Source organism: Arabidopsis lyrata, assembly GCF_000004255.2.
Source record: "Arabidopsis lyrata subsp. lyrata unplaced genomic scaffold ARALYscaffold_7, whole genome shotgun sequence".
Lineage (NCBI taxonomy): Eukaryota > Viridiplantae > Streptophyta > Magnoliopsida > Brassicales > Brassicaceae > Arabidopsis > Arabidopsis lyrata.
Window position 1 is genome coordinate 23,386,779 of NW_003302549.1, and position 16,954 is coordinate 23,403,732.

The 16,954-nt window shown below is 33.6% G+C and overlaps 6 protein-coding genes across 6 annotated transcripts; 4 read left to right on the forward strand and 2 right to left on the reverse strand.

The window, feature by feature from the left end:
- Positions 1-1,431: 1,431 nt before the first annotated feature.
- On the reverse strand, positions 1,432-2,091 carry LOC110226577 (the record flags this gene model as incomplete). The annotated part of the gene is given in 2 exon segments (XM_021018529.1): positions 1,432-1,673; positions 1,866-2,091. Coding segments are annotated over 2 exon segments (351 nt in total), but the record flags the coding sequence as incomplete, so codon positions are not given.
- Positions 2,092-3,881: 1,790 nt separating this feature from the next.
- LOC9306869 (protein CHLORORESPIRATORY REDUCTION 7, chloroplastic) lies at positions 3,882-4,978 on the reverse strand. Its single transcript, XM_002870753.2, has 3 exons — positions 4,785-4,978; positions 4,540-4,682; positions 3,882-4,311 (listed from the first exon to the last, which is right to left on the reverse strand). The coding sequence occupies exons 1-3, from the start codon at positions 4,837-4,839 to the stop codon at positions 4,036-4,038; spliced, it is 474 nt and encodes a 157-aa protein (XP_002870799.1). The 5' UTR covers positions 4,840-4,978; the 3' UTR covers positions 3,882-4,035.
- Positions 4,979-6,539: 1,561 nt separating this feature from the next.
- Positions 6,540-7,497, forward strand: LOC9306870. Its single transcript, XM_002868691.2, has 2 exons — positions 6,540-7,042; positions 7,181-7,497. The coding sequence occupies exons 1-2, from the start codon at positions 6,621-6,623 to the stop codon at positions 7,350-7,352; spliced, it is 594 nt and encodes a 197-aa protein (XP_002868737.1). The 5' UTR covers positions 6,540-6,620; the 3' UTR covers positions 7,353-7,497.
- Positions 7,498-8,040: 543 nt separating this feature from the next.
- On the forward strand, positions 8,041-9,147 carry LOC9304810 (germin-like protein subfamily 1 member 20). Its single transcript, XM_002868692.2, has 2 exons — positions 8,041-8,354; positions 8,451-9,147. The coding sequence occupies exons 1-2, from the start codon at positions 8,234-8,236 to the stop codon at positions 8,996-8,998; spliced, it is 669 nt and encodes a 222-aa protein (XP_002868738.1). The 5' UTR covers positions 8,041-8,233; the 3' UTR covers positions 8,999-9,147.
- Positions 9,148-10,419: 1,272 nt separating this feature from the next.
- On the forward strand, positions 10,420-11,397 carry LOC9304811 (germin-like protein subfamily 1 member 13). Its single transcript, XM_021017323.1, has 2 exons — positions 10,420-10,612; positions 10,701-11,397. Exons 1-2 carry the CDS (start codon positions 10,489-10,491, stop codon positions 11,249-11,251), a joined length of 675 nt encoding a protein of 224 aa, XP_020872982.1. The 5' UTR covers positions 10,420-10,488; the 3' UTR covers positions 11,252-11,397.
- A 3,577-nt stretch (positions 11,398-14,974) lies between these two features.
- Positions 14,975-15,712, forward strand: LOC110226579 (uncharacterized protein At2g34160-like). The gene is made up of 4 exons (XM_021018530.1): positions 14,975-15,094; positions 15,364-15,411; positions 15,491-15,538; positions 15,617-15,712. The coding sequence occupies exons 1-4, from the start codon at positions 14,975-14,977 to the stop codon at positions 15,710-15,712; spliced, it is 312 nt and encodes a 103-aa protein (XP_020874189.1).
- The last annotated feature ends 1,242 nt before the right edge of the window (positions 15,713-16,954 follow it).

Genomic DNA, 16,954 nt, shown 5'->3' on the forward strand with positions numbered 1-16,954 from the left:
ATGCCCCTTTTTTAATACCCCTTTTCAAAAATGCCCCCTTTGGCTGTCCATTTTTAAAAATACCCCTTTTTATGTACAAAATGACTAAATTACCCTTCTTTTAATAAAAGATATCACAAATATATAAGGAAATATAACAAAATTAGGTCCACAAAATACAAAATATTTTTTGGCGGGAAAAGTGATCCCGCAATTTTTCCCGCCAAAACACTTGTAAAAACTTGTAAAACCTTTAAAATACCTTGTAAAATTTTTCCGTAAAACTTTTTCCCGCAAAAAAATTTTCCCGCCAAAAATTTTTTTTTGCGGGAAAAGTGATTCCGCAATTTTTTTGGCGTTAAATTTTTGGCGGGAAAATTTTTCCCGCCAAAAATTTACAAGGTATTTTAAAGGTTTTTTACAAGGTATTTATAAGGTTTTACAATGTATTTTAAAAGGTTTTACAACGTATTTACAAGGTATTTATAAGATATTATAAGATTTTACAAGCTATTTTATAAGGTTTTTACAAGTTATAAGGTTTTACAAGTTTTTTATAAGGTTTTACAAGTTATAAATACCTTATAAAACCTTATAAGTACCTTGTAAAACCTTTTAAAATACATTGTAAAACCTTACAAAACACTTGTAAATACTCTGTAAAACCTTTAAAATACCTTGTAAATTTTTCCCGCCAAAAATTTTCCCGCCAAAAAAATTTCGCAAAAAAAATTGCGGAATCATTTTTCCCGCAAAAAAATTGTTTTGGCGGGAAAATTTTTTGGCGGGAAAAATTTTTACGGGAAAATTTTACAAGGTTTTTTAAAGGTTTTTACAAGTGTTTTGGCGGGAAAATTGCGGGATCACTTTTCCCGCCAAAAAATATTTTGTATTTTGTGGACCTAATTTTGTTTCAAATAAGGGTAAAATGGTCATTAAAAATTAAAAGAGGGCAAACTTAAAAATGGACTCTCAAAGGGGGCATTTTTGAAAAGGGGTATTGAAAAAGGGGCATTTTTAACAATTTCTCTAAAATATATCCAAATCTTTAATTTCAATTTGAACACGTATGATTCTTTATATAATACTTAATTTACATATTCACAAGTATTAAAGTCATTCATTACATAATATATCAAAGTTGAGTTTAGCTCTCACTCTATTGGTGCAAAATCTTTTTATTTAATTTACATTTTTATATATTATAGATCATCTTAACTATAAAATTAACTTAATTTACATTATATTTTTAATATATTACATCTTAATATATTATATATTATAGATCATCTTAACTATAAAATCGTTTAGCTCTCACTTTATATATTTAATTTACATTTTTATATATTTAATTTACTTATTGGGTGAATTAATCTTTCTGAGAATGTTTTTTTTTATTAAAATCAAAAAATCAAATGCATTAACAACACAATTAAATTAAATTAAACCCAACCCCATTCAAACTTATATACTAGTATGATTTAAATCCATCAATGAATTTCGGTACTTATGAATATGCAAGTTAGATACTTAGAAAAATAAAACTCTTTACTTATGCTAAAAAATCTCTCAGACACAAGAATCATGGAATATCCACCAAACCTGTTCTCCGACGTCGGCAAAGCTCTTCCTTGCCGGCGTCGGGACATAAATCACCATGCATTCCTTAGTTCTCGATTTCGTGTTTCTGCTTTCTCTTTAGTTAAACTTTTTTACTTCTTTAAACCCTCTCGAATCTTCTCGAACCACATGCATCTCTCAGGCGTATTAACAATTAGCATCAAAGTAAGCAGCAGATGGCTGTCGAAGTCCATCTCTCACCCTCTACTCGCATCATCTTCCCCGGCACCATTCCTATTGCTCCTCTTGATCCCGAATTCCCTCACTGGAGAAACTAAACTCCCATGGTTTTTTCATGTGCCTTGAATCTCAAGTCAACCCATCAGCCACCGCTTTTTCGTTCACCAGAAATGCTCGAGCCATCGCAAAACCAATCATCATCATCTTAGTACGGCTACCGGACTCAGATCCCTCATCTGCCAACCAAATTGAAACTAGATTTTCATCTGGTGGGTTTAGAAAATTTTGATCCAATAAGGTGTTCAAAGCCCAATTTCAATATTTGTGACCCACGCCATATTCAGCAAATATCCAGATCTGATTCTAAACACATCTTTACCCAATCTTAGTCAATCTTTGTGTTGTTTCATGAAACCAGTTGAACGAGGACATCAATTAGGACATAATGCACCATCGTTACTAGTTGGGTAAAAACATTTTTTGAAAACCTTGCCATTAGTTACAACTAGGGATATGATTCATGAAACCAAAGCTTATGAAACCAAAAGCTTGAAGGAATTCGAAATTATGATCCGTCTCTACGGAGCGTTGACTACCGAAGCTTTCTCAACTCTTTATATTTGTTGCCCCTGAACTCTAAGCTCAAGCAAATGATATCAATCAACACCTGCGAATGGTGGATCTTCCGGGCATATGTAATTCTTAAGGTGAGCAACTCCTTAAGATGCTTTGGCAAGTTCATGGATAATTTGCAAACTTTTAAAAGCTTGAAGAAGAACGGTATTTTGACCCGTCTCCAATGAGAGGTGGTTACCGAAGTTTCTACAACCTTCTTTATCTGACAGCCTCCTCTGTGGAGCCTTTTTTAAAAGCTTGTATGCGTTATCCGCGCGAGCTGTCTATGACCACTCATTGGTCGAGGATTTCACGAAGCCCATCTTCATGGTCGAATCCGTTATTTTTCAAACATTGCAAACTTCTTATTGGTAAGCATCTTTTTGGAAAACTCATGGAGCCTTTATCTTTATTCCCTTTGTTTTTATCTCATCTTCAATGCGTATGAACTTCCCTCGTTTGAGGTTTTAAGTGATTGAAAGTTGTTTGACAAAAAATAAATGAACATGCAAGTTAAATTAGATATTATTTAAAATATTAAATAAGGAATCACATATGATTAAATTAAACTAAATAATAAAAAACCAGAACTAAGATTAAGATAATATAAGTAAGTTCTTAAAACACAATTTAGTCACCAAAACGTAAATGAATTTAAGAATTTTAATGTCATTAAACCTTTTTAAGATTTTTTTTACATACAAACATAACTATATGCAGTAACAACACAATTAAATATATTATCTCCAATACTCTTTCAAACAACAAATCCGAGTGTCAAAACGCGGATTTTACATGCACTCACATAGTGGAAATTCTATATCATGAACAATAGGTCGAAAATGGACAACACAAATAAATATGTTCCCAGCTACCAACCTCTGTGGAAGTCTCACTCCACTACATACAAAAGTGGAAACTCTTCTTTGGGCGATGTAGTATATGATTGGTGCCGACAACTAAGATGTTGCATTTTTTACAGAATGTTCAGAATTGGTGAAGATGGTGTCTTTTCCAACCGACTGGCAGGCATTTTCAGTGTATTTGGAAGAATTTCAGAGCGACAAGGAAAAATTCTCAAGCTTCTTTTTATTTTTAATTTTTCTCTGTACAAACTACAAATGTTAAAGCGTATAATTTGGCACAAAAAGTTCTAACCGAACCGCATCACATCACATATATAAACAACATTCATCAGGAATGACTCTTTTGAATTCTAATTAGGCGATAATTAAAAAAAATAATTGGAGTCATGATCAGGGATCAATCTACAAAAATCCCAATTGAATCTCAATCTTGAAAGTTCTTTGACTTAAAGGGATGGAACTTCAGCCGTCTTCGATTTTGTTAAAGAAACTTGGAGATAAGTCCCACAAAGTAAAATATGTAGACCACAAAGCAAAGGAATTTGGATTACAACATAAGAAAGAAAACTTGAATCAAACTCGCATATTGTTTAGTTCGAGTAGTGTCTTATTTACCAAAACTTTGACCCTAATTCTCTTTTATTAATATTATAAAATCAGCACACAACATTTTGACATCTACAACAATAAAAAGTATCTATTAAAGAACAAAACAAATGTACTAGTTTAAAGAAATGTGCTTAGTACATTGAAAAGACATAATACGATTTTTTACTTACTCAAGACGAACTTGGTACCATTGAACAGAACCTACTTCTCCATGAATTTCAAGTTCACATACAGCTTTAACCAAGAAATCGACGGCTTCGTCAAGGTCATTGAACCTAGCCAGGTCTGGTGGCAAAGAGTTCACCGGCCAATTCTCGAGCCACCCTCTGAGCTTAGCCTTGAGTTCGTCTTCCGACACAAACTGCTCGTCTTGTCCTGCCTCTAACAGTACGTACGTATCCGAGTTCGAATAATGCACCCTTCTTCTCCTTGTTGCACAAACCTAAATTATATAATCACATTAGACATTTGTTAAATCATATTAAGTTACCTTAATCTTTTTTTTTGAATAATTAAGTGGTCAACTATGGAATATCTTTGAGTTTAGTGATTTAGTTTCCGGGATTGCAAGATGACTGAAATCACCAATTTCAAAAAATTATCAACATAATCTCTTAAATGTTATCAACTTACAAAATATTCTACAAAATTGCAAGTAACCAACACTTACTCTAAAATGGCTTTTGCTCTTTCTTGAAGTGATGATGGACAATATTGGAGAACTTATAGGTTTATGAAACAGGTTTAGCGAGTTTGCGAGAAGAGAATCTGTTACATGGAATTGTTCTATCGAAACCTGTTGGTTATGTCGAGCTGAAAGCAAAGAAAATGGAGGAATTGCAATCGATTGGTTAAAGTTATTCTTGATTTGCACTAATAGATGTGAATATGAGGGAAGAAAGTGTTAGAGCTTACAACTAAAGAGCTTATCTCCGTTGTTGAGAAGCTGTTGCTGCAGCGAACACTCCATTTTGATATCTTGAAAAATTACTTCCAACAATTTTGTATTTTAGTAGCAGCAATATAAGCTTCTTGTAGATAAGATGATATTACGAGGAGCATACACCAACTATTTCTTTTCCTTAAAATTATGAATGTAACTCATATATCTTTAATGGGCCATTGATGACCCAAATAGGGCCATTGATGATTACTAAAATTCTACAAAATTAAAATTCTAAAATTCTACTCAGCTTGTACAATATGGGTCCGAATGGTAACTGCGGTTTTTGTTGTGCGGGGAAAGCGTTATTACAGTGCGGTACGGTTCAACTGCGGTACGTGCGGGAGAAATATATTTGCGGGACAAGTGCGGTTTGTATAAAATAAGCGGTACAGAATAATGTTTGATTTGTGAAAAAACTAATTGCGGTGCGGATTATAGATTATATATATATATTAATAACTAATTAATTTAATTTATGTTAATAAATAAATAATAACAGATATTTATAAACGACTAATACGATCAAAATATAAATTTAATTTTGTATGAAATAGTTTATTAGTTTGTATGATATAATATATTTTAACTTATATCATATGCATAAATTGACTATGTTGTAATGTAATTTAAATTTAAAACTTAACTCTTCAAGATGGAGAGATAGTGATCTACATTTTTTAAGGTAAACTGCCAATAAGTGTGTAATATATCCATATGTACAATAAATTTCTTAAAATTATAATATTAAAATATTATCCAGTGCGTTATTTATTGAAACCGCTGGTTATTACCCGCTGTGTGAATTTGAAGTGCGGTCCAAAATTTTGTTGGGTAATTTGATGCTTGAAATCCGTGCGCGTTTTGTTTGATTTTTAGGTTGTGAATGGCAGCATTGAAATCGCGTTTTTCAATATTTGTTTTCGAAAACCGCACCTCATTTACCAATCAGCATTTACTGTTATACATTTGCGTTTAAAAAAAAAAAAAAAAAACATATTGCGTTTTTCAGAAAAAAGTAAAAACACATGGACCGCTTTTCAATTTGGGATACCTCTTTTAGGCGTTGAATGGTAGCACTCTCAGTGCGGAATTTTAAGTGGTTTTGGCAAAATCACTTTTAGTTCACCAATCATAAAAATTTTAGATCGTTTGCGATTTCAATGCTGCCATTCACAACCTATATGTTTGGAGTAAATTATCATATTATATTCTTAATTCTATATATTATATAAAAATACAAAATTTTGATTCAGTTGTTGATTGGCCAACTGACCAACGTAAAATAATAACAGCTACGAGTTAGGCTCTCAGCCTTTGAATTTGTCCAACTTTCTTAGAAACATTTTTTGGTTATAACTTAAAACCGAAGTCCAAATTGTTTATCTTAATTTATAATAACTCTCTAGCTAATAGAGATTAGTTGGTTTTTAATAATATATCCAAAAAGTAGTCATTATTAATGACGACAAGGATTTGGTTATAACTTATACCCGAAGTCCAAACTTTTTTGGTTTAAAAAATTTATAACTAACTCTTTAATGGAGATTAGTTAGTTTAATTACGTTTGTTATCCAACGAAAAATAGTCATTATTAATGAGGACACAGCTTTGATCTATTTTCCTCACATCATTTTTTAAAAAGAAAGAAATCGTTCATTTCAACCTTTTGGTTCTTGAAGAACTCTCAGCTTGAACTTGATCAAAGGTGATGAGAGCTCTTCTTTTGGCTACAAATATTCCATTTTTGAAGAAATCTGATTACATACATTGATATCTCATATTTTTCTTTGGAAACAGGTACACAAATGGACCAGGAAACTAAACCAGGCTATGAACCGGATCGGATTCCACATTCGATTTTCGCAACCTCGATAACTCCTAAACAAGAATGGAGTATCCAATCGAACGAATCTTTGTTCAGTATTCACATGGGAGACCATAGTTTCTCCAAAATGTATAAATCTGGAGAACTCACCAATTTCGAATATACTGCTTCGCCCTATATTAGCTACAATAACAACAACATTGATAACAAAAACACTTTGACCGACCCTGGAACGAAAGAAGTCAATATAACCGTAGTAGAGACGGGACCAAAACCTGGTAATCGAGATGGCTTAATCAATGTTCCAAAACCGGATCCACGACAGCAGATTCCTATTTCTCCGACCAAGTCTTATCACTCTGAAACAAGTAATAACAGTGCAGCTTCTTTCGCATTTCCCACGTAAGTCGTTGTCTAATCTTCCATGCCTATTTGCTCAGTTAGAACCAGATTGGTTGGACCGAAAACTCGGTTTTAGTGAGTTGTACTTATGAGGTCTATTGGTTTAGTTTTAAATTTTTTTTCTTTCTGTTTCTGTAGATTAGGAGAGTACCAACAAGAACGAAAGACATCACTAAACATGAAGAGTGAAAGTGGAAAAAGAGAACTATCAAGACTCGACTCGAAGACCGGTTTGTACCAGGATGCTTCGAAACAGGGCGGTGCTGGTGGTTGGCTTTCTTGTTTTCTCTGTTTTTCCGAGAAAAATTGAGGTTATTTCTCTTTGCCATGTCAATTATTATTTAGGTCGTAGCTGTCCAAGAGAGACGCGAGACATTGGACAAGGTAATTACCGATTGTATCCTATGTAACAAAATTCAGATATACTACGTAATCCTAATGTGTCTATGGAAGAAAAAAAAAAGATAAGGTATTCTGTAAATATTTGCAATAAATTATGTATCTTAATTATATATTCTTTATAAATTTGGTCGCTCCCAAATACAGGAAAAAAATAGTGATAAAAAAAGAACTTTTAAATTCTGTATGCTATTTATATAACTTAAAATGCATTTTTCATAGTCGGTTAAAATTTCAAGTGTTTGATACTTTATATAATTTAGAATTTATATTTGACTTACCAGTTGGAAACTGCATGGAAATGACTAGGGTTCTCAATTACGGTTCAAAGCTCGCAGATAAGAAACCATTCATATAGTCTGAACGTAAAAATTTATAATTTATATTTCTCTTGTACTCAGTCAATTAATGATTATTCCATACACACTATATGCAACCTATATTCTCCCTATGAAACTTTTGGTCGTGTGTTACATAATAATACAAATTTGATTTCATCTAATAGGTGGGTGGGACTCTCTCCTAACGTTACGTCTTTACGTTCTTTGACATCTACTCATCAACATTTGGCCAATCTTCCTAAAGGAATTCCAACTACCAGTCTTTTTTGTTTATATGCTCTCTTGTAACTAAAAGTCCGTACCAAACTTGTGTAATTACATTAAATATTAATTATTTAGTGCATTCCATGTCAAATATGACTTATGCTCTTGTCCTATATATAAATTTTAAAGCACTGACGATTCACCAATAATACATGCATAACAAATTTAGAGCGAGCATTATAGCATAATGATGGTTTCTCAATCTCTCATCCCTATTGCCATAATTTCTTTAGTCATTTCCTTTGCCAATGCTTATGATCCAAGTCCACTCCAAGACTTCTGTGTTGCCATTGATGACCTAAAAGGCGGTACGTATCGTAAAGAAGCCTCCGTTTATCTATTTCTCTACTTTCTCCTTATGATTATCTTTGACGTTGTAATAATATATACTCTTCTACATGCAGTTTTTGTGAACGGTAGGTTTTGTAAAGACCCGAAGCGAGTCGATGCAAAAGATTTTTTCTTCTCAGGCCTCAACGTACCCGGGAACACGGATAATCAAGTTGGCTCTAATGTGACCATTGTAAATGTTGATCAGATCCCAGGGCTAAACACCATGGGAATATCATTGGTCCGCATAGACTACGCACCTCATGGCCAAAATCCACCTCACACGCACCCTCGTGGCTCAGAGATCCTTGTCCTTGTCAAAGGAACATTATACGTCGGTTTTGTCTCATCCAATCAAGATAACAACCGGTTATTCGCCAAAGTATTGCACCCCGGTGATGTTTTTGTGTTCCCCATAGGAATGATCCATTTTCAGGTAAATATCGGGAAAATTCCAGCCGTTGCTTTTGCGGGATTGAGTAGTCAGAACGCTGGTGTCATCACAATCGCAAACACTGTTTTTGGGTCAAACCCTCCAATTTATCCAGAGCTTCTCGCCAGGGCATTCCGGTTGGATGCAAGTGTTGTCAAAGAACTTCAGGCCAAGTTTGGGTCCATATGAACTGAATCTAGTCGTTATAGAGTGTTTATCATTGTAATTAACACTCTTTTACAAATGCAATACTAAGAAATAGTTATGTCTTATAAAGTAAACTAATGTTTACCTAATTTCTACTTTCTGATATATATATGAACTTTAGTTTTCCCATACAGATTTATTCTTACATTTTAGAAATGTCGGCATATTAAATTTCCATGGATACCTAGCTAACATGTCTTTAAGAATTTTTTTTTTCTTCTCTTTTTTTTGCGGTTAAGAACTGCAAGAAAAATCTCACAGTTGGAAAAACACCTCGTTAATTAACTTCTAATATACTCTCTCCGTCCCACAAAGATGAATTTTTTAGAAAAAAATTTTGTCCCACAAAGATAGAAGTTTTTTTATTTCCAATGTCAAATTTAAAACAGTTTACATATTTTACCCTTATTAAACAACAACAAATAATATACTTTTTAAAATATGTTAATAGGTTAAAATGTTAAAACTGTCATTATACATTATTTTTTAAAGAATGTAAAATTTCTAAAAAAATCTATCTTTGTGAGACGGATGGAATATGTTTTAAATTTGGACATAAAACCTGTAAGAAATCACTTTCACAGTTTCATAATTGAAAAACACCTAGTTAACTTCTGATATAATATTGTATTGGATATAAAAAAACCTTCAATCTTGCAAAGAAGGAAAAAAAAAGAAGAAGTGAATCATGCGATCGATACGAAATATATTGATGTACATATTCAAAGTATGATCATCACACAAGTTGAATCCCGGTTTCTTGTTTTCTCGATGTTGCAATAGTTCAAAAGTGGCCTGGGATATCACCAACTAGTTATTGTTTTCCACGTAATTTGTTAGTTGAGTAGTAAATTTACTTTTCATATATTGATTTTCTTAAAAACACTCCTATATTGATTTAGTCTTACATTTTTGTAAGGGAAAATAATATTAAACAAGCAAAAAATCTTTAAAATAGCTAAAATTATTAACTTAAAACATTTTCTGATCCCAATAACCTATATTGTTGAAGTATTCTAAGTCTATTTTTCATATCAATCGTCCAAACATTTCTTGCAAAAAAACAATCTGTTTAGTCATCCGAAAATTGAAAGTTCTAAAAAAATATCTGCGTTCTTAAAATTACCATCTAATAATGTATTTGTTCGTCACATTCCACTTATTTTGTTCATTACCTACCGCCTATTCTACTTATATTATTCCAAAGCATAAATTTTCCCTATAATACGCGGTAGTGTGTCATCCAAATAATCCGAATTAATTAATATAAATTTAATTATAGACTTGTTAATATTCTAATTAAGTTTCTAACTGCCACTTTGAAACGTAGTATAGATTTAAATATTTTTGGACCACGTCAAAACATGACATACGTTCTTGCTCTATAAATAGTAAGCACTTATGCTTAACAAATAACACTCACACAAATAGCAAATCATTAAAACGCATTAAGCATAACCTTCTGTTTCAAAATGAAGGTTTCTCACTCTCTCATCTCTATCATTTCTTTGGTATTGGTCATTCCCTTTTCCAATGCTTATGATCCGAGTCCACTCCAAGACTTCTGTGTGGCCGTTGGTAACCTCAACAATGGTGGTATGAAAAAAATAATCATGTTTGTTTAATTATGATAAAATTCGTTGTTGTAAGAACATATTTTTCAAAAGTATATTTCTACTTGCAGTTTTTGTGAATGGTAAGTTCTGTAAGGATCCAAAGCAAGCGAAGGCGGAAGACTTCTTCTACTCAGGTCTCAACAAGGCCGGAAGCACCAATAATAATGTCAAATCCAACGTCACAACAGTGAATGTTGATCAGATTCCAGGGCTAAACACTATGGGAATATCATTGGTTCGCATAGACTATGCGCCTTATGGCCAAAACCCGCCTCACACACACCCGCGTGCCACTGAAATCCTTGTCCTTGTCGAGGGAACGTTATATGTTGGGTTTGTCTCTTCCAATCAAGACAATAACCGTCTTTTCGCCAAAATTTTGCACCCCGGTGATGTGTTCGTGTTCCCCATAGGGATGATTCATTTTCAAGTGAATATCGGGAAGACCCCCGCGGTTGCCTTTGCCGGACTTAGTAGTCAGAACGCTGGTGTCATCACAATTGCAAACACTGTGTTTGGTTCGAAACCTCCCATTTATCCAGAAGTTCTGGCTCAGGCATTTCAGTTAGATGTGAATGTCGTCAAAGACCTTGAGGCCAAGTTTGCATCCAAGAATTGAGTCTATGTCTTCTAAGAGTGCTTCTCATTGTAAGAGTTAAATAACATTATAATAATACTATGAAAATCAGAAAATGTTATGTTTAATAAAATAAAAATGATTTGGTTCACCTAATTTGAGATTTAGAAAGAATTGTACTCTACTTATATTGATTTTGTCAAACATTTTCCTATTGTCAGCATAATCAAGAGATGGATACTCGATTCAATATTAAGAGTTGTTAGAACAATACAAACATTTAAGGAAAACGACACTTCAATTTAAACAGCAACTACTCAGAATAAAGTATGCCTATGATACGGAACGAATTCCAAATGAAGTATATTTTTCCTTTTTTATGTAACTGAAAAGAATTGATTATGAAATGAATGTGATAAGAAAAGAGCTCGGGCAAGAAAAAACAAGTTCCAGCACAAGATTTACAATGAATCGATGAACTTCTTGCAAAATATTGTTTCTTAAAAAGTTGCAATCAGTTGCTCTAAAAGTTGTCTCCGGCGTTAAGATTGCATGCTTTTTGTTCCTCATTTTCCAAAGATAAAGTAGATTTGGACGACGCGTTGTCTAAGAAAAGTGAAAACTACTCAATTGGATAAAATTACGAAAATGATCAAGACATATAATCTAGTACTTTGTGTGAATGTTGTTTTTATAAAGCAACTCAAGTTCAAACTTCCATTTAAAATATTTAACTATTTCTCCAAAAATAGTATTTCTTAGTTATTAAAACAAAAATTTGTTGTATGGCTTGTTTACTTTGAGTAGTTTTATCTTTGGGTTGGCTGATTTTATAGCCATAAACTAGTTGCATTCTCAGCTTTTCCCCCAACCTTTTCGCTCCAGCTAATTCCACCATTAACTTAGATAATTCTCGCAATTTCAACATGTACTTTCAGATTCATCCTTAAAACTACGCCTCCAATTGAACCGGTCATTAAACTGGTACCACATAACCCGGTTTGATTTAATTCAAATTTAACCAAATTTAAACCCGATTTTGACCAAGATTTTATAAAATCAGCCAACCCAACCGAATCTTATTCTTCTTCGGCGGCGATTGGTGGTCACGCGCTTGACGGTTGCGGAGAATTCATGCCGTCTCCTTCTTCAACACCTTCCGATCCAACTTCTCTCAAGTGTGCAGCTTGTGGTTGTCACCGTAACTTCCACCGCCGTGAACCTGACGATTCCTCCTCTGTTCCACCACCGTCTCTTCTTCCATCTTCATCCACAACCGCCACAATTGAGTATCAACCTCATCACCGTCACCACCCTCCTCCTTTGCTAGCTCCTCCGCTTCCTCGTAGTCCTAGTTCATCTTCTCCGACAGTAGCTGAGGGAGACAGGAAGAGGACCTGTGAGTTTGTTGTTGGCCAAGGAGACGGACCTCAAGGACCCGCATTGCTCGAAGAACCCGTCTGGGATCTGACCCGAGAGACTATTGCCGCTGAAATCGACGACTTGGAGGCTGCCGAGGTGAGGGAACTCGGGGTTTAGGGTTCTGGTGAGGTTGTTGTTGGAGAGGACCAAGGTGTGGAGGAACTGGAGACGGAGAAGGCCACGGCCGATGTGACCGGAGAGAGAGAATGCGTCAAGTCGGAGCTTCGAGACCCGGTTGGAGGCAGGGTCGCATGTGCAACCGACCCAGTTGCAGGGATCGTAGTCTTCAGATCTGCCGTCGATGAGACCCAAAACGTCGTTGTTGAAAGTCGGGTCTGCCGTCGTTAAAGAAAAAAAATTCTGGTCAAAATCGGGTGAAGAAGAAGAAGATTGGGTCAAAATCGGGTTTAAATTTGGTTAAATTTGAATTAAATCAAACCGAGTTATGTGGTACCGGTTTATTGGCCGGTTCAATTGGAGGCGTAGTTTTAAGGATGAATCCGAAAGTACATGTTGAAATTGCGAGAATTATCTAAGTTAATGGTGGAATTAGCTGGAGCGAAAAGGTTGGGGGAAAAGCTGAGAATGCAACTAGTTTATGGCTATAAAATCAGCCAACCCAAAGATAAAACTACTCAAAGTAAACAAGCCATACAACAAATTTTTTTTTAATAACTAAGAAATACTAGTCTTAAACCCATACTTCTCCTCAAAGACCATGAGCATTTTATATGGTCTCTTCCCAAATGTCATTCACCTCTATACTTTACCTGAGAGTATTTACCAATTGAGTTAATGATACTTGATCATAAAACAGAAATATTAAATTTCATAGAAATGCATCAATTTACTACTAAAATTAAAGTACATCTATAATCATAAAATTTTAATATTTATGAAGGGAAAATTGTTAGAAGAAACTTTCAACTGTCAAAAAAGAGAAAAAAACTTTCATCATCGAATAATATCATCTAAATAACTCTAATATATTTGGGTAAATAAACAAACTTCAATCCTTCAAAGACCCCAAACTCCAATGAATTATATATCAAGCGATAAATGCGAAATAGACGATCAAATTCTATTTTATTTTCCAAAATCAAAGTATCATTTTGATTGAGAATTTTTGAAAGCGTGTCTTGTTGGAAAAAGATAAAAAGATACACACAAATTCATGTTGGAAATTTGGTCACTACTTTTGTCATTGTAGCAGTTTAAAGACTGGGATATATACCAACTAATGATGTTTTTTTGCTTAATTTGATATTTTAGTATTAACATACTTTTCCTGCTTTGAATTAGTCATTAGGTTTTATGAGAGAGAATACTATTCCAAGAAAGACCTGTGAATTGTGAAAATAACCAAGATCAATGCACCAAGATATTTTGTTTTTCAACGCACCTAGATAATTTCTTACCCTAACAACCAATATTTTGAAAATAATATTACCCAAACATTCAATCTAAAATAAAAGCAGAATTATGTACGTAGAAGACTTGCTCGTGTTTATTTTCTATTAAAAAAATACTCGTGATAAACAACTCATAGCAAATGACCAATTGTATGAATATCGAGGTGCATTTACCATTGAACTTGCTACTACTCTCAATTTTTCCCATAACATGCGATGACGTATATATATTTTTCGGCCAACATTCATAAACTCAAATTTTACCAGACTTAAATTTAGAAGGTGATACAAGGAAAATTGATTACAAATCAATTAGCTACAGTAAGCTACAAGCTCTGGTGCGGATGTATGTAGATAGTCATGCAAATACAATTAATTTTAATTAAAGATAGATTAGGTTATTGATAGACTTGTTAAACGTTTTTGAACTGCCACTACAAGAAATATCCACATTGATAGCACATGAAGATAGCTCATTTTCCGTAACTGCTATAAAAGATGAATGTTTTATTTTGATTACTATATAATAGCATTGAAATAATGCTAAGATAAAAAATCATTAAGCGGGAAGCTAAAATAATTTATTCTGACTTAAGAGCCGCATATCTCAGATCTAAAATTTTTTGTGCCATCATATATACCAAAGCCAAAAAATTATCTTTCTTTGTACGACCAAAAAAAAAAACCTAGATCTCTTCCAATCAGCCATAGACTCCACGAAACTCTTCGGCCTCATTTCGCCTCCATTCCTTCATTTTTCCTTTAGTCTCAGGTGATTCGTCGCCATCACCATTTGGAGAAGAATCGTCTCCTCTCATCCTAAAACCCTAGCCGCCGATGTCGTCGCTGATTCTCCTCGTCGATTAATTTCGTTTAGTCGTTGTCCCCTTACTCGGAAAAAGTTAGGGTTATGGATTCCGAATTAGCAACCATGGAAGAGATCACCAATGGAGTGAACAACATGAACTTGGCCGTTGATTCCCAGAAGAAAAGTCGTATTCAGATTTCAAACACCAAGAAACGATTGTTCTTCTACGTCAATCTCGCCAAGGTACATAGTTTAATTCGATTGCTTTGAAAGTTCTTGACTCTTTCGGGTCGAGAGGATATTAGTGTGAATCAAGTCCAGAAGCTCAATTTTTTCTGGAAATCTATATATACTTCTATATGATTGTACTGTTTCAATTAGGAAGAGCCAATCTGTTTCTCTATGAGTATTTTAGCTTATTCTCGTGTTTGGGTTTTTTTAGGGATTAGGTTTTTGTGGTTATTACTTGTGTTTTTGATGTAAGTGAGTTTTTGTTGTTTGGATTTGTTAAGAGGTATAGGCAGCAAACAATGATGTCGAACTCTCTGCCCTTGGAATGGGTATGTATGATCTTAACCTCTCTTTTTTTATTCTTCTGTATATATTCTATTGATACTGTAATGTGTATTTTTATTTCAGTATTCTCTGATTCTTGACTTGATTAAGCTAATTTTCTCAGAATACATTGTTTGTTGGTGATACTTACTCTTCTCATATGCAAATCAACCTTCTTCTCAATTTATTAATTTGGTCTTGGTTTTACAGATTGAAATTACGCTTGCAAAGTCAGAGAAGTTTGATGAACTAATGGTTGCAGCCAATGTAGAAAAAGAAGTTACAGAAGCTCAGGTGCGGAACTGAAAATAGCTATTACTATTTTGGTTATGTGATGCTTATTTTATAAAGGGGCTTTATTTGTTTTATTTCATTAATGCTTTAGCTGCCAAGATTGAGAATGTAGGAATTAACTTTTAGTGTGAATGTCGTTGAAAGGTATAAGCTTTACTATTGCATAATTCAAACTTTATTTTCTTTCTTTATTAGCTCTCTGCTTATGGTTGATTTTTTTTTTCTTTGTATTTCAAAGCTGTTATAACCCCTTAGCAAAGTGAGCAGCTGAAAAGAGTGGTTTTGCTACAAGTAAGATATGTTCTTTCTATGACTTTAAGTGTCAATGTCTGTGATTGATATATTACTTTCTAAGTTTGAGTTTAATTTTCCTAAAGATCTTTGTTTTGTTCAATTAAGTTTGTTTGCTTCATACAAAATGAGAAGGAAGGTATTTAGGAGAAGGAGCTTGCATGTGGTTGTAGGAGCTTAAGTGGTAAGACGTTTCTTCAAGTTTTAAACTCCATATTAGCTTAATTCTAAGGCTATCATGATTATGTTCAAACTAACCAAGTACGTAGTATACATATGTGTATGTTTGGTAGATGTATTCCCATGTGTCGATTTTTTTTTTCATCTTAGTCAATAAGAGTTCTAAGATGGTGTCTTCTATCCCCTTGTTCTTTTGTTTCATGTAGCATATCGAAGGGAGTACTAATAGGAACAATTGTTCAGATTGAAGTTTTATGTGTTCTACTTTTGATGAGGAGGCGAAATAGATAGATGAGAAGAAATTGAAGAGATCGAAGTTTGTCTCTGTCCTTATGATGTTAGTTTTATTGTTTAAGACTTATGATGTTAGTATAAGACTTGGTTGATGTTATGTAAGACTTGTTTGGCTAATTGGTTAATGTAATATTACTTGTTGATGATTTATAAAATTTATAAAAAGTAAATTTTACAAAATTGGGTTCCAATATAAAATTTATTCTATATAATAAATTAAATTTATATAACAAAAAAAATGTTACGATATTATATAAAACAACATTAAACGGGTGTTAAAATAAAGTATAGTATAGCATTCGATTAATGCTATAATATGAAAATGCTATCGTATATGAGGGTCTATCATAGCATGCTAAAAACGTCATCGTATATGGGGGTCTACCATAACAGGGGCATAAGATAGCGTTTATGAAAACGCTATTGATGACATATAATAGCTCTTCTCTCTTGCTAATAATGTAGATATTTCTTGTAGTGTGCCACTTT